A 26802-nucleotide genomic window follows, 5' to 3' on the forward strand; every position below is an offset into this window, starting at 1 on the left:
GCATTCATTCAAACAGCACTTTTCGTGCGTTTTGCCAGCACCTCTTCACAATGCTTCAAGCATTGCGCTGTTTATGACTTCAAGCTTATCAACTCCCGAGATTAGGCTGGTGTAACCGATGTGAAATGGCTAGCTAGTTAGCGGGGTGCGCGCTAATAGCCTTTCAAACGTCACTCGCTCTGAGACTTGAAGTAGTTGTGGGTAACACTGCTTCGAGGGTGGCTGTTGTCCAAGACAGCACCTTTTATTTTTTGGCGTCACCCAATAGGACATTGTCACACCGATGGACAATGTACAACATGCAGTCAAATTTTACTGTTAAAACAATGATACTTTCAGAAGTTTTTGACCACTGTAAAAATGCTTCTAAACATAGCTCCTTAACATCAGTAATGGACCCTCATTAAAGGATTTAAAGTGTACTCATTCCAATTACAGGGACCCAAAAGAGTCCTGTATTGGATTTTTTTATCACCACCTCCCTGAATCGGGAGTGGATCATTTGTGTGCCTGCTGCCTTTCTTGGAAGTAGTAGCTGTTTCTCAAGGCTCCCTCTTTGGAATCGAACCCTGATTTCCCCATTACCCGTGGTCACCATGGTAGGCACAGAAACTTCCATTGAAAGTTGATAGGGGCAGAAATTCGAATGAGTGCCACGAAGGGTCACCAAAAGTGGCCGGGGCACCAGAGAGCACCCTGTATAGGTTTTGTCTAATAAATGCATGTGTGCCCCAAAGTCAGCGCCACAGTTATCCAAGTAACATTGGAGCGGATGGAACAATGGAACAATTACTGATTTCATGAGTCATTCACTGTTTCACTGTATCGACCATGTGTACTAAGACTAGCATGGCTTAATCTTTGGGACAAGAATATGGCAGGAGCACACTACAAAAATGTAGGAGCACACACAGACATTTAGGAGCACAAGCATGATGGTCAGGAATCTGAGTTCAGTGTATGCACCATGGCACTCTGGCTGCGCTACAGTGAAGTGATCATTACAACAAAAATCATCTGGGTGATTTAACATTTTTTATAATTCCAAGGCACACTGGTGTTCCTAAATAAAATGTCCATGTCGCACAGCAAAATATTTAGGTGCATATGCGATTTAAAATGGTTGCAATGTGTAGCCCTGCAGTAGCAGGAACAACGGCATTTAGTGGTTGTTACTTTAACAGTAAATTATGCTAAATAATGTATGTGACTTCAGTGGCTAATTTCTCTGAACAGGGGGAAAAAAACATCACCAGTTTCACTGGGAATACTTTACAAAGGATGAAGAAGCAATACTCTAAGCCATAGCTTCATACTACTTGGCCTTCATATAACTCTTACAGAATTATCACTTGGATGGGGATATTGGAAATGTAATCTGTCAACTGGAGAACAATTTGTTCTCAAAGATGCACTATGCAGAAAGCACTCTGCCATTTTCTGGTTGCAGAAATTTGAATAGTTCACCTAATTTCAGTTTGTGATAAAGTAAAAAATGCAAAAACTAAACTTACAAACGGGAAGCATAGAAATATCGCACATAGAAAATATCTACCGCTTCTTAGACTTGCTTTCAATGAGTGACAGATTTATAACTCACATTTCTATGTGAATTTTGTTGGGTCGCCCAAAAAGTTTGTACATTCGGAAACTATTCAGACCCCTTGACTTTTTCACAATTTGTTACGTTACAGCCTTATTCTAAAATTGATGACATTTTCCCTCATTAATCTACACAGAATACCCCATCATTTTTTTGAAAATCATATTTACAAAACTATTCAGACTCTACTCAGTACTTTTGAAGCACCTCTGGCAGATATTACAGCCTCAAGTCTTCTTGGGTATGACGCTACAAGCTTGGCACACCTGTATTTGGGAAGTTTCTCCCATTTCTTCTCTGCAGATCCTCTCAAGTTCTGTCAGGTTGGATGGGGAGTGTCGCTGTACAGCTATTTTCAGGTCTCCAGAGATGTTTCATCGTGTTCAAGTCCGGGCTTTGGCCGTGGCTGCCACCACCATGCTTCACCGTAGGATGGTGCCTGGTTTCCTCCGTGACGCTTGGCATTCAGGCCAAAGAGTTCAATCTTGGTTTCATCAGACCAGAGAATCTTGTTTCTCATGGTTTGAGTGTCCTTTAGGTGCTTTTTGGCAAACTCCAAGCGGGCTGTAATGTATGTACCTTTTACTGAGGAGTGGCTTCCGTCTGACCACTAACATAAAGGCCTGATTTGGTGGAGTGCTGCAGAGATGGTTGTCCTTCTGAAAGGTTCTCCCATCTCCACAGAGGAACTCTAGAGCTCTGTCCGAGTTATCATCGAGTTCTTGGTCACCTCCCTGACCAAGAACCCGGAAGAGTCTTGGTGGTTCCAAACTTCTTCCATTTTAGAATGATGTAGGCCACTCTGAAGGTCCCCAAGAAATGTTGCAGAAATGTTTTTGTACCCTTCCCCAGATCTGTGCCTCGACACAATCCTGTCTCGGAGCTCTACGAACAATTCCTTTGACCTCATGGCTTGGTTTTTGCTCTGACATGCACTGTCAACTGTGGGACCTTTTATATAGACAGGTGTGTACCTGTCCAATTAATTGAATTCACCACAGGTGGACTCCAAGTTGTAGAAACATCTCAAGGATGATCAATGGAAACGATGCACTTGAGCTCAATTTCGAGTCTCATAGCAAAGGGTCTGAATACTTATGTAAATAAGGTATTTCTGTTTTTTCTTTTTAATAAATTAGCAAAAATGTCAAACTGTTTCACTTTGTCATTATGGGGTATTGTGTGTAGATTGATGAGTAAAACATTTAATTTGATACATTTTAGAATTAGGCTGTAACGTAAAAAAATGTGGAATAAGTCCAGGGGTCTGAATACTTTCCGAATGCACTGTAACTTCAATGCGCCTCTAATATTTTTCTCTTATAGAACACACAACAAGCCGACTAGGTAAATGGATAAACTATTCTACTATGGGGTTGTCTGTTTCTGTTCATTACTCTTTTTGTTTGCAGAGGAAAAGTTAATGTGGACAGTTCTAGCATCTTCAAATTGCGCCTCGGCAGAAATATATTTTCATGTTCCATATTTCTTTGGGGGCGGCAGCAATCATTTTGCCGTGATGCAGCGCCATATATGCAGCGGAAACACTGCTCTTTGCAGAATTATTTATCTTAATTATTATTTAACTCTCAATCAGATTCTATATTCGATTTAGATTGAACTTGTATGTTCAACATCACAGCATAGTTGAAATATACTCTATATGGTGTGTAGAAATCCAGATGGAGTAGCCAGCAGAGATGGATGGGATGAGGGAAACCGAGGGTTTGAATGTGGAACTGGAGATGAGTGTGAGTGAAATTGCTGATTGAGGGGTAAAATGGCGGGTAAAAAAATACATATTTTTTTATGACTCTAAAAAAGGTTGTTACAGCCAATGCCTGTTTTGAGGGTGGCCTGGTGGTTGGGAGCACTGGGCCGCTGCCTCGGGCCCCCAGAGTCGTCTGGGTGGGGGATCCATCGATGTGCCCTTGAGCGGGGTTCTTGTCGGTTGCTCTGGATTGGAGCCTCTGCTAGATGCCTAAAACGTTATGTAAATGTTGTATGGCTTCACTGCAAGTGGATTGTATGTTTTAAAATTCACAAATAATGTAAATTATACTAAAGAAGCTCCATACTACTTGTCAGACATGGAGAAGTGATACTATATACTGGTGATTGGGGGGCGTGGGTGGCTTTTGACCATTTCATTGGATTACTCAATGGTTTGGTCCAAAATTGGATGTTTGGTTACTATATTTATTAGACGTCGACCGATTAATCGGAATGGCCGATTTAATTAGGGCCGATTTTCAAGTTTTCATAACAATCGGAAATCGGTAATTTTGGATGCCGATTTTGCTGTAAAAAAAACAAAAACATTTTATTTGCAAAATTAGTTTTTTTTGTTGCACCTTTATTTAACTAGGCAAGTCAGTTAAGAACACATTCTTATTTTCAATGACGGCCTAGGAACGGTGGGTTAACTGCCTTGTTCAGGGACAGAACGACAGATTTTTACCTTGTCAGCTCAGGGATTCAATCTTGCAACCTTACGGTTAACTAGTCCAACGCTCTAACCACCTGCCTCACGAGGAGCCTGCCTGTTATGCGAATGCAGTAAGAAGCCACAGAAGCTGCTAGCTAGCATTAAACTTATCTTATAAAAAACAATCAATCAATCATAGTCACTAGTTATAACTACACATGGTTGATGATATTATTAGTTTATCTAGCGTGTCCTGCGTTGCATATAATCGATGCAGTGCGCATTCGCGAAAAAGGACTGTCGTTGCTCCAACGCGTACCTAACCATAAACATCAATGCCTTTCTTAAAATCAATACACAGAAGTATATATTTTTAAACCTGCATATTTAGCTAAAAGAAATCCAGGTTAGCAGGCAATATTAACCAGGTGAAATTGTGTCACTTCTCTTGCGTTCATTGCACGCAGTTTGGGCCGCCTGGCTCAAGCATTGTTTATGCGCTGTTTAGGACTTCAAGCCTATCAACTCCCGAGATTAGGCTGGTGTAACCGATGTGAAATGGCTAGCTAGTTAGCGGGGTGCGCGCTAATAGCGTTTCAAACGTCACTCGCTCTGAGACTTGGAGTAGTTGTTCCCCTTGCTCTGCATGGGTAACGCTGCTTCGAGGGTGGCTGTTGTCGATGTGTTCCTGGTTCGAGCCCAGGTAGCGGCGAGGAGAGGGATGGAAGCTATACTGTTACACTGGCAATACTAAAGTGCCTATAAGAACATCCAATAGTCAAAGGTATATGAAATACAAATCGTATAGAGAGAAATAGTCCTATAATTCCTATAATAACTACAACCTAAAACTTCTTACCTGGGAATATTGAAGACTCATGTTAAAAGGAACCACCAGCTTTCATATGTTCTCATGTTCTGAGCAAGGAACTTAAACGTTAGCTTTCTTACATGGCACATATTGCACTTTTACTTTCTTCTCCAACACTTAGTTTTTGCATTATTTAAACCAAATTGAACATGTTTCATTATTTATTTGAGGCTAAATAGATTTTATTGATGTATTATATTAAGTTAAAATAAGTGTTCATTCAGTATTGTTGTAATTGTCATTATTACAAATACATTTTTAAAAAATGGCCGATTTTTAATCGGTATCGGCTTTTTTTGGTCCTCCAATTATCTGTATCGGCGTTGAAAAATCATAATCGGTCGACCTCTATTTATTTTAATATTATGTGAATCCTATAAATTAGAATGGCCAATTTGGGTGCAATCAATGAGCTTAATTTCCCAGAGATCAAATACAATCTCAACAAAATAAAGTTGCCGGAATGCTAATCTTAACTTTATTTTATTTTAGTACTTTTTAGCCCTTTTTCGTGATATCCATTTGGTAGTTAGTATTGTCCCATTGCTGCAACTCCAGTACGGACTCGGGAGAGGCGAAGGTCGAGAGCAATGCGTCCCCCGAAACACGTGTCCGTAGTGACGTCTCTAGCACTGTGATGCAGTGCCTTAGACCGTTGCGCTGGTCGGTAGGCCTAATCTTATCTATTTCTAACTACAAAAAAAGATTTCAGAACAGTCTGACATGGTGGGTGTCATGTCTTGCTGAAATGACATGGAACGACTCTCATGCAGGCCCTGAATAACCCAGTTAATGTTGCAGCCTTTGGTAATATGGCTTCTGTTTTAGTTGTCAGTATTAGCCTCTGTTCATTATGGACTGGCAAGTGTCTTGTATATTATTTTCTGCCTCATACGAAGTTGCATGAGCAGCATGCGATTGGGTGGTGGCTGCACCTGAGACAAAGGTGAATGCCAGTGTCACCCTTGCCAGTGAGAGAGAGGGACGTGCTAGTTGCAGCCCTCGGTCTGACTATCTGGAACTGCACTGCACAGAGAGAAAATGCAGAGTGAGAAACTGCTGAGCACTGAAAGGTCGTCTTTGTTGGCCAGCCATTTCCACACACAGTGGTCTAGTCTGTGGTTCAGCTGTGCACTTTCTCACACTGACGAATCCTTCAGTGATGGAAGCAGGAGCCCGCTCCTGTAAGTACACTGCAGGCTTACAATCTGGGGGGGAACCCAAGCCTTAAAGAAACACATCCTAACAACTTTACAGTAATTGCAGCTCATAATTCATTTAAGCCGTTTACTTGAAAAACTAGCCATGACATTTTTCTTCTGCTCTCCCATGGTGACTTGTGATTTACGGATAACGTTTCTGTACATAAAGATGATCTATTATGTTGTTTGATATCCATTCGCCTTTTTCCTGTCACATTTTTATTAGGCTACTACTCATTCTCTTTTACCGCCCCGGGGAGGTTCTCTTTTCCTACTGAAATCTCTCCACGTGCTACAATCTACCCTCAGTTAATGTGTCCCTCTTTCCTGGTTGGCACCCTTTTTGCCGTTTTGAGTGGACTAGGGATCTGGCGATCAAGGTCATGATGCCCTGGTGCCCCGCAATAGATCTGCCATGGATTTAGACATAAGGGACCTCTTGTCCCCGTCGCGCACGCACACACACACACACTTAGGGCGAAGACCGTAAATAGAAGTCAGCCTCCATCCCTCTATAAGGAAGAGGTGTGGGGGAAATCAGTCTTGTCTTTCATTTCTCCCCCTCCTGTACAGTCATTTATTGACAGCTGGAGATAAAGAGGATGGGAGTTGTTAAACCTGCCACCTATGAGGCCCGTGTTATTTGCAATAAACCCCGGGCAGGCTTGTGGGCTGAATCTGCTGGTGACCGTGATGGACAGCTTCTGCTTTGACTGGCAATAGCTCACGGCTTTGAAGGAGAGTGATAAGTGAATTACACTTCCATGGAGACTCCCTGTAAGATACTTCCCCACTGCTGAAGGACTGATATTTGAATGACCTCATAGTGCTCATTACTACTTAGTGGATATGTATGTGGAGACCAATATGTGTAAGATACTAAGGACTTGCTGTGGCTGGCGAGAAGGTGAATTGTGGTCAACCATAACATGGAAATCAGAATTGCTGTATCCTCTTCCTCCTTTTACTGTATCACACACCTATTGCAGCTTGTGGTGGTTGTTGTAGTGTGTTTAAAGTACAAACGCTCCATCAGCATGTTGTGCATTACCGAAACTGACATGATGATTGAACTGCCTATTTTTCACAAGCCAACCGATTAACCCTGTGATGTAAAAAGGCTGCTTTTAGTGAACAGGCTATTCACGTAATCAATGCCCAACATATACATCAAGCTGTTGCTCTGGAAATGGTTAATTATGACTTGTAAAACCCAGGGCTGTGTTTGTGGGGAGAGAGAGCTGTGTAGTAGCAGGGGGACACTGAGTGTAGTAGTCGTTCCATTAGCTATTGAGGTCCACTCCTCCATCTCGTGTCAGAGCGGAGCCGCCTGTGTCACTGGTGCTAGTGTTCTTTCAGTGGCTGGGGGGCAGCTGAGGCAGACATGTTTGAAGCGCTGCTATCACGTGGTGGCAGCTGCAGGCTCCATCTGAAACCTGATCTGAAACAGGAGAAGGGCTGGACACAGGCCAGCTGTTGCTCTCTCACATTGCCTCTTCCACACCTCTGGCAATTAAAGCTGAAGGGACAGCCCCTTGCACCCTGTTTACTAGTATTATAGCATCACTCATTTCCTTATGCAGGTCTGGGCACAGTGGCGATACCTGGGCTTATGCTCTGTTTGAATGTTCAGTCTGCTCTCTAAAATGATAAATATACTTTCCATTTTTATGGTTTAGTATTTCACTATAGCAGTGAGGATATAATCAGAGATGCCCATTTCTCTGAACTCTGCACCACGTACAGTGCCTGATTGATGGTCAAGATGAGGATACACAGTGGTGTATTTATTTCCCACGTCTTACGTAATGGCAGTTTCAGTAATATGCTATATTACAGTGAGGATCTTTCGGAGAAGCGTCAAGAGGCAATCTCCCGGGATCCGTGTCAACAGGATCTCTCTCTGTCAGCTGTGATGGAGCTACCATGATCAGATTTAGATGATCAGCTGCATCCGTAATCCACCCAGAGATCCGTAGCACAGTTTTCAGACCAGCTCAGGAACGCGTTAATGGGTTAAAGTTAAAACCTGCCATGATCATGAGATCTATGACATAATGAGATGTTGACGAGCCTAAAGCGTGTTTCTTGGAATGGAAATGCTAATAGGTCAAGGCAAGCTTGATAGGAAAATGATATCTCCCTTACAACAACTACTATGCTACTACAGGCTTGGCTGTGAAACAGACTGGCTGATCCGTTTTAGTTAGTCCTTTGTTGGAGAGCGGTCTGTGAGCAGTGTGGTGGTGGCAGCTGAGCAGGAGAGGGGCTGCAGCAGGAGGTCCAACACTGAAGTTCCTTTTAGACCTGGCTGCAGGTCAGCTGCCCCAGTCCCCAGCCTTGCCTGGTCACACTCCATGTCTGCTGTACATGCTCAACTAAATAATATGCTTATAGAATGTTACAAAAATCACAATTTATGAAAAGGATATTGACAAAAAAGTAGCCTAGTTTTCTATTTATCTTCTCAAACACCCACCCCCCTCCAACAAAATTTGATTTTCCACACATCATGGGCTTTCCATACATAAATCCAACACATTTTGGGTTTGACAGACACCTGTGTCCAGTTCAGCTGACTAGTTTCTAGGAAGAATACATTTGCTTCATTGAAGTACGCACACCATTAGGCAGCCTATACGTTAAAATCTTTACAAGCCCAAATGCGTGATTTCATTTGAATATTAGATTTAGGGAGAATAAGCTGTAACCTTACGTTACAGATAATCTGCTTTTGGACTGCTCATTTCCTGAAAAGAGCAGCTGTAGGGACATCCTTAAACGCTTAAGGTTCCAGAACCTCTATACCAGGCAGTGTCAGAGGAAGGCCCAACATAATGGTGAAAGACTCCAGCCACCCAAGCCATAGACTGTTCTCTCTGCTACCACGAGGCAAGCGGTACCAGTGTTGCTACTATCGTATCTATCCTGTTGCCTAGTCACTTTACCCCTAACTACAAGGACTCTCGAAGTATTCACACCCCTTGACTTTTCCACATTTTGTTGTGTGGCATTAAAATGGAAAACCCTCAAACATTCCTTACCCCAGGATACTTCAACTGACTATCTGGGAGAGTAAAGATAATGGAGGACTTTGTGGTTGTGTAAATGTTATAGATTTATTGATGGGAGAAGCAAACAATAGGCTTACATTTTGGCATGAATCACCTTCATCAGAGCCGTCGGTAGCCATGAAGTGCTTTGAAAAAACTGGTCATGGCTCACATCAACACCATCATCCCAGAAACCCTAGACCCACCAATTTTGCATACCGCCCCAACAGATCCACAGATGACGGAATCTGAATCGCACTCCACACTGCTCTTTCCCACCAGGATCCTGGACTTCCTGACGGGCCACCCCCAGGTGGTAAGGGTAGGCAACAACACATCTGCCACGCTGATCCTCAACACCGGGGCCCCTCGGGTGCTTGCTTAGTCCCCACCTGTACTCCCTGTTCACCCACGACTCCAACACCATCATTAAGTTTGCTGACGACACAACAGTGATCACCGACAACAATGAGACAGCCTATAGGGAGGAGGTCAGAGACCTGGCAGTGTGGTGCCAGGACAACAACCTCTCCCTCAATGTGAGCCAGACAAAGGAGCTAATCGTGGACTACAGGAAAAGGAGGGCCGAACAGGCTCCCATTAACATCGACAGGGCTGTAGTGGAGCGTGTCGAGAGTTTCACATTCCTTGGTGTCCACATCACCAACAACATGGTCCAAACACACCAAGACGGTTATGAAGAGGGCACGACAACACCTTTTCCCCCTCAGGAGACTGAAAAGATTTGACATGGGTCCCCAGATCCTCAAAAGGTTCTACAGCTGCACCATCGAGAGCATCCTGACCGGTTGCGTCACCACCTAGTATGGCAACTGCTCAGCATCTGACTGTAAGGCCCTACAGAGTGTAGTGCGTACAGCGCAATACATCACTGGGGCCAAGCATCCTGCCATTCAGGACCTATATACTAGGCGGTGTCAGGGGAAGGCCAAAAAAAATAGTCAAAGACTCCAGTCACCCAAGTCATAGACTGTTCTCTCTGATACCGCAAGGCAAGCGGTACCGGAGCGCCAAGTCTAGGTCCAAAAGGCTTCTTAACAGCTTCTACCCCCAAGCTATAAGACTGCTGAACAATTCATCAAATGGCTACCTGGACTATTTATATTGACCCCCCCTTACACTGCTGCTACTCGCTGTTTATTATCTATGCATTGTCACTTTACCCCTACCTACATGTACAAACTACCTCGACTAACCTGTAACACCGCACATTGATTCGGTACGAGTACCCCCTGTATATAGCCTCGTTATTGTTATTTTATTGTGTTTTTATTTACTTTAGTTTATTTAGTCAATATTTTCTTATCTCTTTTTCTTGAGCTACATTGTAGGTTTAAGGGCTTGTAAGTAAAAGCATTTCACATGTGACAAATAACATTTGAGTAGGAAAAATGTGGGAAGCACCTACTGTATGTATCCCACTCGTCATGTCAACTAAACATGTCAATATCTGTACTGTCAGTAGTAGTATTAGCAACTACACAGGTTATTCAAACAAGAGTATGATCATCATTCAAAATTCCTACACATATACATTCCTCTTGAATAACAAAAGACAGAGAAATAAACAAACAAAAAATATTTACAAAAAGATGAGAGAGCTGTTCATTCAGACCCTTCGGTTCGACGCAATCTAAGCAGTCGATTCAAAGTGCCTCTCTCTGTAACAATTTTCTCACTATATTGCCAGGAAAGAGAAACTTTCTAAATTCCCCAGAATTTCAAGGTAGAGGATGAGCCATGACTGGCATTTACGTAATGCCGCACAATCACATAGTCCATATTTTTGGTGCGGATAGCTGTTTTGTGTTCAGCTATTTTTACTTTGAGTGCGAGTGTCGTCTGACCAATGTAAACAAGCCCACATGGGCATTTGAGCATGTAAACCACAGTGTTGAGATTAAAATTGATTTAAGTGTTATTTTCGCCAACGATCTACACAAACTACTCTGTCAAAGAAGAAGAAAAATTACAACTTCAAAAATATATATATGGTAAATAAAACACCATCTTGATTAGATAAGTATTCAACCCCATGAGTCAATACATGTTAGAATCACCGTTGCCATAGATTACAGCTGTGAGTCTTTTGGGGTAAGTCTCTCTAAGAGTTTAGCACACCTTGATTGTACAATATTTGTCCATTTATTCTTTAAAATGTTATTCAAGTGCTGTCAAGTTGGTTGGTGATCATTGCTAGACAGCCTTTTTTAAGTCTTGCCATAGATTTCCATGCCGGTGTAAGTCAAAACTGTAACTAGGCCACTCCGGAACATTCAATGTCGTCTTGGTAAGCAACTCCGGTGTAGATTTGGCTTTGTGTTTTAGCTTATTGTCCTGCTGAAAGGTACATTTGTGTCCCAGTGTCTGTTGAAAAGTAGACTGAACCAGGTTTTCCTCTAGCTCTATTCCATTTTTTTTATCCTAAATGTGGAACAGTATTGCTTTCGTCCCTCTCCTCACCCCCACCTGGGCATGAAACCGGGACCCTCTGCACACATCGACAACAGTCACCCTCGAAGCCTCAATACCTATCGCTCCACAAAATCCACAGCCCTTGCAGAGCTAGGGAAACAACTACTTCAAGGTCTCCGAGCGAGTGACGTCACCGATTTGAAACTCTTCTAGCGTGCACCGCTAACTAGCTAGCCATTTTACACCAGTTACTCAAGCATACCCATAACATGATGCAGCCACCACCATACTTGAAAATATGGTGTGGTGCTCAGTGATGTGTTGTTGCATTTGCTCCAAATATAACACTTTGTATTCAGGACAAAAAGTTAATTTCTTTGCCACATTTTTTGCGGTATTACTTTAATGCCTTATTGAAAACAGGATGCATGTTTTAGAATATTTTTTATTCTGTACAGGCTTCCTTCTTTTCACTCTCATTTAGGTTAGTATTGTGGAGTAACTACCGTTTTTGATCCATCCTCTGTTTTTTTCTATCACAGCCATTAAACTCTGGAACTTTTTAAAAATCACCATTGGCCTCATGGTGAAATCCCTAAAGGGTTTCCTTCCTCTCTAGCAACTGAGTTAGGAAGGACACCTGTATCTTTGTAGGGACTGGGTGTATTGATACACCATCCAAAGTATAATAACTTCACCATGCTCAAAGGGATATTCAATGCCTTCATTTTATTTTTACCCATCTACCAATAGATGCTCTTCTTTGCGAACCATTGGAAAACTTCCCTGGTCTTTGTTGTTGACTCCGTGCTTGAAATTCACTGCTCGACTGAGGGACCTTACAGATTGTATGTGTGGGGTACAGAGATGGGGTAGTCATTCAAAAACAATGTTAAACACTATTATTGCACACAGTGAGTCCATGCAACTTATGTGACTTGTTAAGCACATTTTTACTCCTGAACTTTAAACTTGCCATAACAAAAGGGTTGAATACTTACTGACTCAAGACATTTCAGCTTTTAATTTTTTATTAGTTTGTAAGCATTTCTATAAACATAATTCCACTTTGACATTTATGGGATATTGTGTCTACTGTAGTGACACGTCTCAATTTCATCCATTTTAAACACAACAAAATGTGGAAAAAGTCAAGGGAGGCACTGTACACCCATCTAGTACCGGGTCGGACCCCCCTTTGCCTCCAGAACAGCCTGAATTCTACTAGGTGTCGGAAACGTTCCACAGGGAAGTTGGTCCATGCTGACGCGATAGCATCATGCAGTTGCTGCAGATTGGACAGCGGTATAGTGGTACTGCAAACAGCCCGTTCCATCTCATCTCAAGATGCTCTATTGGGTTGAGGTCTGGGGACTGCGCAGGCCACTCAAGTAAACTGAACGTAATGTCATGTTCCAGGCAATGTTTTCCACTCCTCAACTGTCCACTCCAGCCCATCTGTGACAAGGACCAACTAGTTGTGCATTCCAAGATGCCGTTCTGCACACCACTGTTATACTACTCCATTATTTGTCAAACCACGCTCAGTCGCTTTGGTCAGTCGTTTTGCCCATTCTAACGTTCAATCGAACAGTAATTGAATGCCTCGATGCCTGTCTGTCTGCTTTATATAACAAGCCATGGCCACGTGCCTCACTGTCTGTAGGAGCAATCCGTTTTTGTGAAAAGGGTGGTGTACCTAATAAACTGTCAGTTGAGTGTATTTGTACATAGCTACCTCAATTACCTTGTACCCCTGCACATCAACTTGGTACTGGTTACTCCCCTTACTGTATATAGCCTTGTTATTCTACTTCCTGTATGTAGCCATGTCATTTCTTACTATTTATTATTTGTTAATCACTGTATTTATTCGTGTCACTATTTCTACATTTTTATTTCAATATTTTTTCTTTAACTCTGCATTTTTTTAAAAAGGGCCTGTAAATAAGCATTCCATTATTAAGTATGCACCGTTGTTTACAAAGCATGTGGCTAATAACATTTTATTGTTTGCGCCTAAGCACTTTATTCCATCTAAGTGAAAAGGTTGTTTGTAATGCTTCTAGTGCGAGCTCTGTGAGCATCTTCTTTTAAAAGGTTGGGTGTGGAGATTGGGCATCGAGAGGGTCTGCTATAAGTTTTGAGAGGGAATGATAAGGAATTTTATGAACCATTTAACATAGAAAGGTAGGCTACCTACCGAGATTGTAGATATTATTTCCTGGGTTGGTTTGGTCATTTGCATAGTTATCTGCTGGGATGTGTCTACGCATGTAAAGCCCCATAAGCCTCTGTTTTAGGGTCCTGTGGTTTTCAGCCATCTGTTTTTATTTCTAAATTTTTCCCACGTCCTCCCTAGTGGAGAGGCTAAGCCTCCCTCCACTGATGATGTCACAGACAGTGCCCCGCCCTGACCTCCCTCACCGCCCAGTGCCTGGTCATGTGTCCAGTTCAGTTCCACTTAACCAGTCTCTCTCTCCTCAGATATCCACTTAAGATGGATGAGATGTGCCTAATGTTCAGACTGGGAGCAGGATGGGGCTGTGTCTTAATCTTATTTTCATCTCCTTTCCTTCACCTGCACTAATATGAAAACACTGTTGAGTAGACTGGTGCTGGGTGGAGGAGAGCTGTTGAGTAGACTGATGCTGGGTGGAGGAGAGCTGTTGAGTAGACTGGTGCTGGGTGGAGGAGAGTTGTTGAGTAGACTGGTGCTGGGTGGAGGAGAGCTGTTGAGTAGACTGATGCTGGGTGGAGGAGAGCTGTTGAGTAGACTGATGCTGGGTGGAGGAGAGCTGTTGAGTAGACTGGTGCTGGGTGGAGGAGAGCTGTTGAGTAGACATGCTGGGTGGGGGAGAGCTGTTGAGTAGACTGGTGCTGGGTGGAGGAGAGCTGTTGAGTAGACTGGTGCCGGGTGGAGGAGAGCTGTTGAGGAGACTGGTGCCGGGTGGAGTAGAGCTGTTGAGTAGACTGGTGCTGGGTGGAGGAGAGCTGTTGAGTAGACTGGTGCTGGGTGGATGAAAGGTGTCGAGTAGGGATGTGACAAATAAAAACGTTTTCTTCGTGTTGAAACTGCAATTTGTTTTTATTGGTTTTCCGTTATCATAAAATTCAGTGTGAATTCACAATGCAGCTGCGATGCTGCCAGAAACGGTTTGGGTCTCTCGCTTGCATTTCTCTACCAATTTTTCCAACTGTAACGACAATGACGTCATGGTGGAGAGTGGACTCCAAAATAATTGTTTCCACGATTCCTTGCAGGTCGACTCCTATTTCTGAGTGTCAAGATTCGATTCCGCTATGAATCAACTCTTATGATTCAATATTATTGGAACAGTACTTCCGGTAACATAAACACTTGCATCTTTCATAGCGAACTAGCGAGGGGAAGGGCACAGTATAGGCAGGTCGGCCACCAGGCACACAGTCAGAACCATGCACTAGGCCTTGTGGCAATCAAAAGCTGTATCTCACAGCATTCCATTGCATCTCGCAATTTCTTGGCTTGCAATGTCTCACAACTTCAGTAAAGCAGGGTCTATCATCAATGAATAGGCTAGGATATTCTAGACGCAATAGACCGAAGACTGAACACACACTCGCATCATTTGTAAAGAGAGAGAGCAGGTGAGCCAGCGTGAGGGAGAGCGAGGAGGGTGCAGGCAGAAAGAACCGTCTGTATACGTCTTGGTAATCTGTATCTCTTAATGTCTTGGCTTGCATGCCTCACGTTCACCAAAGTAGCCAAAAGTTTGCCTCTTCCTCTCCGGTTTTATTTAAATTACACAAAGTTCCCCAGGCCTATATAGCCTATTGTCTAGTTAGGCTATAACACTTAAAATAAAATACATTTTTCTTAACGTTAAGGATCCCAATTTTGTGAAACGGGGGAGACTGGTGCTGGTTGGATGAGCTGTGTGGAGGAGGCTAATGCTGCCCTGGGTGGTTGATGTGTCTAGGGCCCAATAAAATCTGTTAAATTTTTTGCCTGGTTCTGTTTTCTCCATTTTTGTTTTTACAGGTTTGTTTTTCCTCTTGCAAGCTACATTTGTTCATAAATACATAATGCCCTTGCATCATCATCGTGGAGGAAGGATGTTGTGTTAAGTAGATGATGATGATTTATGTTTTAGGTTCTTAGCTCTACATGGTGTCTAAGACTGAGGGATCTTAGGAATGTTATAGTAAGCATGGATGCATCCTTAGTTGTCTCATGGAATCTGTGAAAAGGTCTATACTGTTTCACATACAACATTGTTTTTCAACCATTTATCACAATAATCTTGACGTTGATCTACCTATTGAATATGTTAATAACCACTACGTGTTTTCCATTACTAATGGGGTTCTCTTTCTTTCCTCTTTCAGGAACCGATAAAGTCCCGGGCTCCACAGCTTCACTTGGAATATAGATTTTATAAACAGTTGGGAAGTTCAGGTAAGCACATACAGCTACAGTATTATAACTGTTTAATAACAGTGTTTGCTAGTAGGCTCAGCTGGATGGATGGCGATCTTCTCTGCACACGTATCTGGGAGATATGAAAGCCCTGTCCCCCTCCTACAGATGGTTGTTCCCTAGCAGGACCAGGACCTTAATGCCATGTCTATGTGCTCTCTCTGCGCTGTGATCCGCGGGGCTGTGCTGTGCCTCCAGCCCTTTGATTTGGCCGCTTGGCTTCAGAGGGGAGAGGTGGGGCAGTAGGATCAGGTGGTGGGGAGGGACAGGGACCTGGAACAGCTCACAACAAAGCTTGGCCAGCCTGGAATGCTTAGTGTTTGATCCTCTCACTGCTTAATTCTATCATTGAAAAATCTCTCTGACATTGGGCCACTTAAAAAAAAATGTTTTTAACCAAAGTGATTAGTACTATACTTTTCATCATTAGTTAGTTCAAGTCACTTTCTATGAGCGTTTGATCTGTTAAGAAAACAACTGGTGAATATATTGTATTTACGGTCCGTAAATAGATTCTATTGTATTTGAGGGTAGGTAGGGACAAGCTGACCACTTGTATTCTAATTCCACTAAATGTGACTGAGGACACTGGTCTTTGATCCTTTTGGCTTTTAAAGAAAGAGATAAACAGCTTGGGCAAAGCCTGTGCATTCATTTGATCACTGGAGTGGAAGGCCACACACGCACTCTAAGACGAGTGTGTGTGTCACTGCGCCCAGGGATGTTCTCTTTCATAAGACAAGTGTGTGTCTCTTTCTCTCTCATAGAGAGCTGATCACCTGCCAGCTTGCTCTCTGTTCCTGTGCCAGAGCAGCAGCTCCACAGTGTTAATAGGGAGTTGGAGTGCAGGGCATTAGAGGTGTCCTAGGCTAGTCTATTTATAGATGGCCTTCAATGTGCAATAGGGCCATCATCGTATATCTACTTCCATCGCTCGTCTCAGCAATGCCTCTGGCCTGCCTGAAGAAGAAAGGCCAGGGAAACTCTCTTGTGATGTACAGGGAAAAGGGCTGGCCTATCTCTGTCTGTCAGTTATCCTTTGTTGTGATCTGTCTGATTGGGCCAGTAGTTGTATTTCCACAGCATAGCACAATGTACTATATCTTCTTTACACCTATTTGAGAACAGAGTCGATCGAAGTTGCTTGTGGATCCTCATTCATTCATTGGATAGTGAGTCTTTATCCTCACCCCTTGGGCCAGCCCATTGAAGGAGTCCATGTCCTCTGTAGTGTTTCCACTGATGCGTTATACACATCCTGACTTCCCTCTCCTCCTCCGGCCACTGTGGCAGAGGGACCACCAGAGAGAGGCCTGCTACAATCTCATAGGCTGAGCTAAAGATGGAGCCAGTGACGATGTTGGTCCAGCTTCCCTCCCATTATAGAATGGAGGGGGAAAGGGGTTCCTCTTACTGGTTGCTACATCTATTGAAAAATTGTGTGGAGTAGTGAGAAATTATCAAGTCTTCTTCTGCTCATGATTCTTCTGTAAAAATGATTATGTATGGTACAGATGGATACAGGCGTGTAGTCCTTTTACAATGTGAATATGACATAATTTAAGCCAGGGTCAAGCCCTGGTCTGAACCTGGACCCCACTGCCACAAATACTGGAGCGGTGTCAACTGTACTTGGTGCTTAAGAGGAGCTTATCTTAAGAGTGTTAATTCTCGCCTGCCCTGGAAAGCACCCAATCACTAGAACAACACATTCAGTTACACACACTAGCTGGCCTGGTCTGGCCACTCCCCAACCCCAACATTAACCAATGAGCATGGGGTGTCTGAGACATCATACACTTTTTTAAATTTTTATTTAAAAAATTTAATTTTATCCCCTTTTCTCCCCAATTTTGTGGTATCCAATTGTTAGTAATTACTATCTTGTCTCATCGCTACAACTCCCGTACGGGCTCGGGAGAGACGAAGGTCGAAAGCCATGCGTCCTCCGAAACACAACCCAACCAAGCCGCACTGCTTCTTAACACAGCGCGCCTCCAACCCGGAAGCCAGCCGCACCAATGCGTCGGAGGAAACACCGTGCACCTGGCTCCCTTTGTCACGATCGTTATGAGGCGAATGAGTGGACCAAGGCGCAGCGTGGAAAAAAGACATCTTCTTTTAATGAAGAAAAACAAACACTTACTAAACGAACAAAAAAACAAACGATCGTGAAGCTAAAACGAACTAAGTGCACACATGCAACATAGAACATAGACAATTACCCACAAAACCCAAATGCCTATGGCTGCCTTAAATATGGCTCTCAGAGACAATGAACCACAGCTGCCTCTAATTGAGAACCAATCTAGGCAGCCATAGACATACAAACACCTAGACAAGACACTGACCCATTAAACGTACAAAACCCCTAGACAATCCAAAAAAACACATACATTCCCCATGTCACACCCTGACCTAACTAAAATAATAAAGATAACTAAGGCCAGGGCGTGACACCCTTGGTTAGCGCGCACTGCGCCCGGCCCGCCACAGGAGTCGCTGGTGCGCGATGAGACAAGGAAATCCCTACCGGCCAAACCCTCCCTATCCCGGACGACGCTAGGCCAATTGTGCGTCGCCCCACGGACCTCCCGGTCGCGGCCGGCTGCGACAGAGCCTGGGCACGAACCCAGAGTCTCTGGTGACGCAGCTAGCGCTGCGATGCAGTGCCCTAGACCACTGCGCCACCCGGGAGGCCACATCTTACACTTTTTACGTCACTATCAATAATTTAACTGGATGACTGGTTGACTGAGCTCACACAGTCCTGATAGCATGTTCTTCGCTTGTGAAAGCACTGCATGCGACCAGTCTCCTTATGAGATGATTTAAGATTTCACTGATAATATCAGTGCATGTGAATATTTAGTAACCCATCAACAAAGCTTTGCCTCAAAGCATTGCCTGCTCTTACACAAGTCGTATGTGTGTCCTTCTACAATGCCCGCTGCCCTGGTATCTTGGGAGTGATAAATCAATCAGTGCCATTTTGAGTATGAGTTTGCAGTGATCTTCTGTGGTCCATCCAGTCCAGAGCAGTCTGGATATTTTATGCGCTGCCTGCCCGGGATGGATAACATAACCTACCACTGAGTCACACAGGCTCTATGCAGGGCAGGCCGGCTGGACGATCACGTTTCAGCCCGGCTACATCACCACAGCGCTGCCCTCCCGGCCTAATGAAATCAGCGCCGCCTTTTCTCTCCCCCGATGCACTCAGCATTCTAAATGTTTAATTGAGACCGCCTCCCTCTCGGGCTCGGCCTAAACTTTGACATTTCATTGTAGGGCAACATTGTCTGCCACAGTGGCCAGACTGAGAGGGGCCCCTGTCTGAGACAATACTCTGGATTGTTCCAGACACGTTTCACTTGTGTTTGGAGAGAGTGGGTTGTGAGCAGTGCACAGAATGGCACTGGAAGGCAGCAGAATAGACTTTGAAGCTAGTGGTGCTGCGGACAGCAGCCAATTATATCTGTTGTCATAAATCACGATAAAGAATAGTTTCTAGGAAACCACTCACCCCTTGCATAAGTGCTTTTATTACAGGCGTGATTGGCTAAGGTTATTTTTACACTGGAATAACATCATCCACATAGTACTTAGCAAATATGATTAGATCTAGCTTTTGACAAAGATAAAATCATTCTCATTTGAATGGTTTCTCTGAAATTGACATTTATTCTAGGCCTTTTCCATTTCAGTTGAAGCTTTTCCCCAGCTGTTATCTTTGTTTACAGCTCTAGAGTTCCCCAGTAGGGAGTATTGTTGGTGTAGTCAGGGACAGTTGTTCTAGCGTAGACACTTTCCAATTGATCAGTGCATTGGCAGGGCTGCTGAATGCCCTCCCTCTAGATTTGGGCGGGCTTTGATGAGTCAGCTTACTTGTTGATCTTTTGTCGCTGCCGCCTCGTCCGCCATCGCCATCATTACCAGCAAGTCCTGCTGCCTAAAGTGCCCTGGGACAGCTGTGTGGATGTGTGAGATCTGCACTGCTTCGCTGTGGGAGTGACATGAGTGGTGATCAGGTAAATCCTGCTCTAATCCCTCCCCTCCTCCTCACACAGCCTCCCGGCCAGCCTGCCATACTACTAAAGCTGCTGATCCTCTCCTCTCTCTGACGGGGTTGGGGTGCCCTCGGGGCGACAGCCGCCTGCTGGGAGGGGAGCATGCAGTCACTTTGGCACAACTGCCTGCCAAGGAATGGAATGAAGGCCACTGGTATCAGATACTGGTCTGAACTGGTGAGGCATAACCTGGAGCTGTATGTGTACTAGGAGGCTGGACCGTAAGGTTATGTTGGCCATGGGGTCACAAATGGCCATTGTCCTTTGTTCTACTCCACATAGGGAATAGAGTTACTGTTAAACTGGAGTCTCCTCTTCAGGGAATTTTTACTGTGATGATAAACTCCAAAATTCCTCCCAGGTCACACATACAACATGACCAAAAGTATGTGGCCATCTGTTCGTTGAATAAAAATCATGGGCATTAATATGGAGTTGGTCCCCTCCTTTGCTGCTTTAACAGCCTCCACTTTTCTGGGAAGGCTTTCCACTAGATGTTGAAGCATTGCTGCGGGGACTTTCTTCCATTCAGCCATGAGCATTAGTGAGGCCGGGCACCAATGTTGGGCGATTAGGCCTGGCTCGCAGTTGGCGTTCTAATTCATCCCAAAGGTGTTCGATGGGGTTGAGGTCAGGGCTCTGTGCAGGCCAGTCAAGTTCTTCCACACCGATCTCGACAAACCATTTCTGTATGGACCTTGCTTTGTGCACACGGGGGCATTGTCATGCTGAAACAGGAAAGGGCCTTCCCCAAACTGTTACCACAAAGTTGGAAGCACAGAATTGTCTAGAATGACATTGTATGCTGTAGCGTTAACATTTCCCTTCACTGGAACTAAGGGGCCTAGTCTGAACCATGAAAAACAGCCCCAGACCATTATTCCTCTTCCACCAAACTTTACAGTTCGTACTATGCATTCGAGTATGTAGCGTTCTCCTGGCATCCGCCAAACCCAGATTTGTCCGTTGGACTGCCAGATGTTGACGCGTGATTCATCACTCCAGAGAACTTGTTTCCACTGCTCCAGAGTCCAATGGCGGCGAGCTTTACACCACTCCAGCCAACACTTGGCATTGCGCATGGTGATCTTAGGCTTGTGTGCTGCTGCTCAGCAATGGAAACCCATTTCATGAAGCTCTCGACGAACAGCTCTTCTTCTGACGTTGCTTCCAGAGGTAGTTCGGAACTCGGTAGTGAGTGTTGCAACCAAGGACAGACAATTTTTATGTTCTTCAGCACTCGGCGGTCCTGTGTGGCCTACAGGACGTGTCTGTGATCTTGTGTGGCCTACCACTTCACGGCTGAGCCGTTGTTGCTCCTAGACGTTTCCACTTCACAATAACAGTACTTGCAGTTGAGTGGGTCAGCTCTAGCAGGGCAGAAATTTGACAAACTGACTCGTTGGAAAGGTGGCATCCTATGACGGTGCCACATTGAAAGTCACCGAGCTCTTCATTAAGGCCATTCTACTGCAAATGTTTGTCTATGGAGATTGCATGGCTGTGTGCTCGATTTTATACACCAGTCAGCAACGGGTGTGGCTGAAATAGCCGAATCCACTAATTTGAAGGACTGTCCACATACTTCTGTACATATAGTGTATGACCACATGACAAGGCGTGTTGGCAAACAGTTTTTTCCATCACACGGCATCAACGTTGACACGTTTTTGTTTACCATCCATGTTGTTCTAATCGAACCGCCTTCCCACACACGTAGGCTGCTCAATATCAACATGGCTATGTAGCCTGATTTCATGTCAGCAAGTCAAAGCCCTACTACCCTTCTTTAACTACCACCTTTCATGCATCCGTAGTCCCTCCGCCTCTAAGCTTTTTTAGAAGGGCCGAATGCTTTTAATGCTTTTAGAATATCTGTGGCTCTTATGATGCTAAAACAGATGGTTAGTAGTTAAGCCTTTTTTAAACCCTTAGGATGCTAGCACGCTCCCTGTAAGTTGTGTGGTCCCACTCATATCATGTGTCCCTGCCTGTCTCTGTGTTGCAGAGGGTATTCCTCAGGTGTACTACTTTGGGCCATGTGGGAAGTACAATGCCATGGTGCTGGAGCTGCTGGGGCCCAGCCTGGAAGACCTGTTTGATCTCTGTGACCGCACCTTCTCCCTCAAGACCGTCCTCATGATAGCCATACAGCTGGTAAGATTTGAATTGTTGTTTTACGTAAGTAAGTGTCTTACACACAGGTGCCCAACCCGTATTTTATAAGACTACTCTAAGACTACTCTGTAGTCTACAGATGTGTCGATGGCTCATTTACAGTGTTTGCATTTGAAAAGTGCACTGAGCGAGTTTGAGATCTTAGCTTGTCTACATGCTCAATGCTCTATCTCCCAGATAACGCGGATGGAGTTTGTCCACACAAAGAGCTTGATATACAGAGACGTGAAGCCAGAGAACTTTTTGGTTGGGCGGCCGGGCAGCAAGAGGCAGCACACAATCCACATCATCGACTTTGGGCTGGCCAAAGAATACATCGACCCCGAGACCAAAAAACACATCCCGTACCGGGAGCACAAGAGCCTGACAGGCACGGCGCGCTACATGAGCATCAACACACACCTGGGGAAAGGTGAGAAATGATCATGAAGACACACGCTGCTGTGTTATTGGAAAGATGGACCTTTTCTTTCCTAATCCTGTGAACCTGTCCTGGGCTGAAGTTGATTATCAACTTTTCCATTAGGTTCAGTAAAAGCTGAATCCCAACTTGAGATCTGTACGCATAACTTCATCATGTAGATGGATCATGCATTGATTGATGCATTTTAGATGTTCACATTATGTCCTAAGCCTTATGGTGTCATATATAGTTGAAGTGGTGGATAATTGTGTGAGTAACAAACTCTTCTTCTCCTCCAGAGCAAAGCAGACGGGATGATCTGGAGGCTCTGGGTCACATGTTTATGTACTTCCTGCGAGGCAGCCTTCCCTGGCAAGGCCTGAAGGTATACAGTTTCATGATATCTACATGATCTCAGACACACACCCTGTCACTTAGCCCCCCAGCGCAAAATAACTTCTCTCATTCAAGATCCAAGTGACATTTCAAGGCCTCAGACTCTAGAAAGTGTTTACAGTATTTAGGGAAGAGGAAGACATGCTAGGGGAAAATACAATGTAAATAGTGCTGTAACCATACACAGGAAGGATTTTCACCTCCTGAGATTTGAATCGTCTCTGTGTAATTGAATTAACAATGGAAAAACATATTCATATAATGCAGTTTCTACATTTTTTTAATTGTTTTATTTCTATCATTGTGCAATTTATACCGGATACCACCATTTAGCTCATACCTTTTGGTCTCTGCAGTTTTTAATAGATGTAAATGTCATCTTATTTTACCAACATAAGTCACTCCCACACTTTCCCCTTTGAGGTCCTCTCCACCCAGTTTCAGGAATAGGACCTGTGTGGCAGCGTATAGCTATCTAACTGTAGAATATCATGGTAGAACTCATATAACTATTTTTGGGGGGCTCCTGAGTGGCGCAGCGGTCTAAGGCACTGCATCTCAGTGCTAGAGGCGTCACTACAGACCCTGGTTTGATTCCAGGCTGTATCGCAACCGGCCGTGATTGGGAGTCCCATAGAGTGGGGCACAATTGGCCCAGCATCGTCTGGGTTAGGGTTTGGCTGGGGTAGGCCGTCATTGTAAATAAGAATTTGTTAAGGATCAGACCCTTTAAAAAATATATTCTTATTCTTGATACCATTTGAAAGGAAACACTTTGAAGTTGGTGGAAATGTGAAATTAATGTAGGAGACTATAACACATTAGATCTAGTAAAAGATAATACAAAGATGCATTATTATTATTATTTATTTTTTATCATCTTTGGAATGCAAGAGAAAAGTGACAATGTACTATTCCAGGTTAGGTGCAATTTGGATTTTGGCCACTAGATGGCAGCAGTGTATGTGCACAGTTTTAGACTGATTCAATGAACCATTGCATTTCTGTTCAAAATGTTGTATCAAGGCTGCCCAAATGTGCCTAATAGGTTTATTAATACATCTTCAAGTTCATAACTGTGCACTCTCTTCAAACAATAGCATGGTATTATTTCTCTGTAATAGCTACTGTAAATTGGACAGTGCAGTTAGATTAACAAGAATTTAAGCTTTCTGCCCATATCAGATATCAGACACCGATCCCATAGAGGTTAACTGACTTGCCTAGTTAAATAAAGGTTAAATATAAAAAAACAAGAACCCCCCTGTATAACAGCCTCATGTCAATGGGATGACTCAAGATATAAAATGGCTTACGAGAGGATTTGCATGTGGATGCAAACTAAGACGCTTTAATTTTCTACGTGTGAACATTATTCCCATTCAATTACACTGCCTCCAGCTATGTATTGCCCTAAATTTGGCATTATATTTTGCTTTCTGCAAAGCTTTACTTTTTCGACTGTGCTGTGTGGGAATTAAAGCTAAATGCGTGGGAGAATAATTGTTGTACTTTGTTGATTCCAGGCAGACACTTTGAAGGAGAGGTATCAGAAGATTGGAGATACCAAGCGAGCTACTCCAATTGAAGTGCTTTGTGAAAGCTTCCCTGGTCAGATTTGATTGGTTTCATTTGGAATGTGTTACTCCTTCCTTTTTGTTTAGGTCTAGTTCTAGATCAGTTTATGCAAATGTAGTAATTGTGTGCCTTCGTCCTGCAGAAGAGATGGCCACCTATCTGCGTTACGTGAGGAGGCTGGACTTCTTTGAGAAACCTGATTACGACTACTTACGGAAACTCTTTACTGACCTCTTCGATAGGAACGGCTATGTCTTTGATTATGAATACGACTGGGTCGGCAAGCCACTTGTGAGTCTCCTTCATCACTTGTTTCTTCTCCCTATTCAAAGTTTTGAGGGACCGCTTGACCCCTCTATCTGCAGATTTTCATTTGTCTTTTTCTGTAAATAATCAGACGGGATGAAAATTGAGATTTCCTGTGATGTCTTAGCGGTTCAAGGGCCTATTTATTTTTTATATATTCATATCTTCATGTTGTGGTCGGAGTAAAGTATTTTATGTCCTAGATAAAATGCTGTGTCATTTTGTCCCCAACCATAGCCTACACCGATAGGCCCCATCCCCAGTGACACACCCGCTCAGCCCAGCAGAGACAAAGCACAACAGCAGACCAAAAACCAGGTGACCTCACCGCCGCCCGCCACACCCACCCACCTCGTCAGTCAAGTTCCCCCTTGTCTCAGAGGCAACTGCCAACCCTCCTGTCCTACTCTCAGCTTCCTCAAGAATATGGCCTCTTTTACAGTGTTACCTTTATTCACTCCATCCTCTTTAATCTACTCTTTACTCTGTTTTTGCGATTGAGCAAGAATGATTGGGAACTGATGACCCTATTATAATTGTGGTTAAATGTTGTAGCATCATCTTTGAAAGTTCAACTGTTTTAGCATTGGAGGGTTTTGTCTTCAACCTTTCTCCTTAAAAACGAGTCATTGCTTTGCAAAATGCAGTGCGTTGCTCACATCAGCAATGACAAAGCAGTTTGCTTCGTGTGTAGCAAAATTGCATGCTTTCTTTTCCTTTCCTGGTTCTATCAGCATGCTATTTGAGCCTTGATCCTACTACACTGTCATCAACATGACACATGTTTTTTTAGACCTTATTAGTCTTTTTCAATCTTTTTCTCTAAAAAAGCACATAAGATTTTATAATTGTCCTTTGCTGTGTACTCGCGGCTGTAATTATGACTCTCCAGTACAATGTAAAGAGTATCATCATTTATGAACATAAACAGGCAACACGTTGCATAGTACAAACAATCACAGAGTTTATTACAGAAACCAGGAATAGTCACAACAATGATTAGCTAATTCAGTCAGGACAATAGACAGGAGATTGCTGCGGGCTGGAAGAAAATATAGATTTTGGAATAAAAGACTAGATACTTAGTGTTTCCGATCAAGGCTGTTTTCACTTCTGCATGAGGCAGTGGGCTCTGCTTTGTTTTGCTCTATTTTCCTTCTGTTAACATAGTCTGTTTTAACAAGCCTGCTTCTTCTTGTGAGATGTCTTCTGTATTTATTTTTGTTTGTTTGTTTTTGTTGACTTTCTTTCCCCATTCACTCCCCCATCACCACCACACTACCTTCCACCTCTTCACTCCTGCCCCCATAACCTCCCTCCCCTCCCCCTGTGCTCTTTGCGTCAGTCTCCTGAGCCCAAAGGAGATGAGTCTCAGCGTCAGCCCTCTCCAATGACCAATAAGGAGACACTGGGGTCGTATCTCACGGCCGAAAGGCTGGGGGGCTCTGTGCAGGTACTGCTTGCTGCGCATGGTGCTGCATGACGGTCTGTCCACCCCAGCTTTCTCTGCCTCTGTCTCTCTCTCTGTTTGTCTGTCTGTCTGTCTGTATGTCTGCTCGCTCTGTCTGCTCTGCTATGCTTCACTCATCTGCTCCAGGCTGATAACAGGGGAGGGAAGCTGTCATGTCAGGAGAACCATGCGGTCACTGTCATTGAAACCTTTTATCAGGACAGGAACCCCCCTCTCCCTAGAAAAGGGATCTCATTGAGTATGAACAGTCTCAGCGCTGACTCCACTTTGAAGGGATGAAGGGGCAACAGCAGCTCAGAAGATACCTCTGTTTAAAAACATTTGAATATCTGACTGGATATTTCA

The 26802-nt window shown here is 43.8% G+C and overlaps 1 protein-coding gene across 4 annotated transcripts in view; it reads left to right on the forward strand.

Annotated features, from left to right (window-relative positions):
• Positions 1 to 26802, forward strand: part of csnk1g2b (casein kinase 1, gamma 2b) — a 39104-nt gene that overhangs the window by 10625 nt on the left and 1677 nt on the right. For 2 of the 4 annotated variants that reach the window (XM_039002478.1, XM_039002479.1), the window contains exons 3-9: positions 15965 to 16034; positions 22134 to 22282; positions 22481 to 22715; positions 23006 to 23091; positions 24629 to 24713; positions 24823 to 24971; positions 25224 to 25304. In XM_039002478.1, the coding sequence (XP_038858406.1) occupies positions 15965 to 16034; positions 22134 to 22282; positions 22481 to 22715; positions 23006 to 23091; positions 24629 to 24713; positions 24823 to 24971; positions 25224 to 25304 (855 nt within the window). Of the gene's footprint in view, positions 1 to 15964; positions 16035 to 22133; positions 22283 to 22480; positions 22716 to 23005; positions 23092 to 24628; positions 24714 to 24822; positions 24972 to 25223; positions 25305 to 26331; positions 26440 to 26802 lie in introns of all 4 variants that reach the window. The other 2 variants (XM_039002481.1, XM_039002480.1) reach the window with 2 other exon arrangements.

The sequence above is a fragment of the Salvelinus namaycush genome, chromosome 10 (genome assembly GCF_016432855.1).
Source record: "Salvelinus namaycush isolate Seneca chromosome 10, SaNama_1.0, whole genome shotgun sequence".
Classification (NCBI taxonomy): domain Eukaryota; kingdom Metazoa; phylum Chordata; class Actinopteri; order Salmoniformes; family Salmonidae; genus Salvelinus; species Salvelinus namaycush.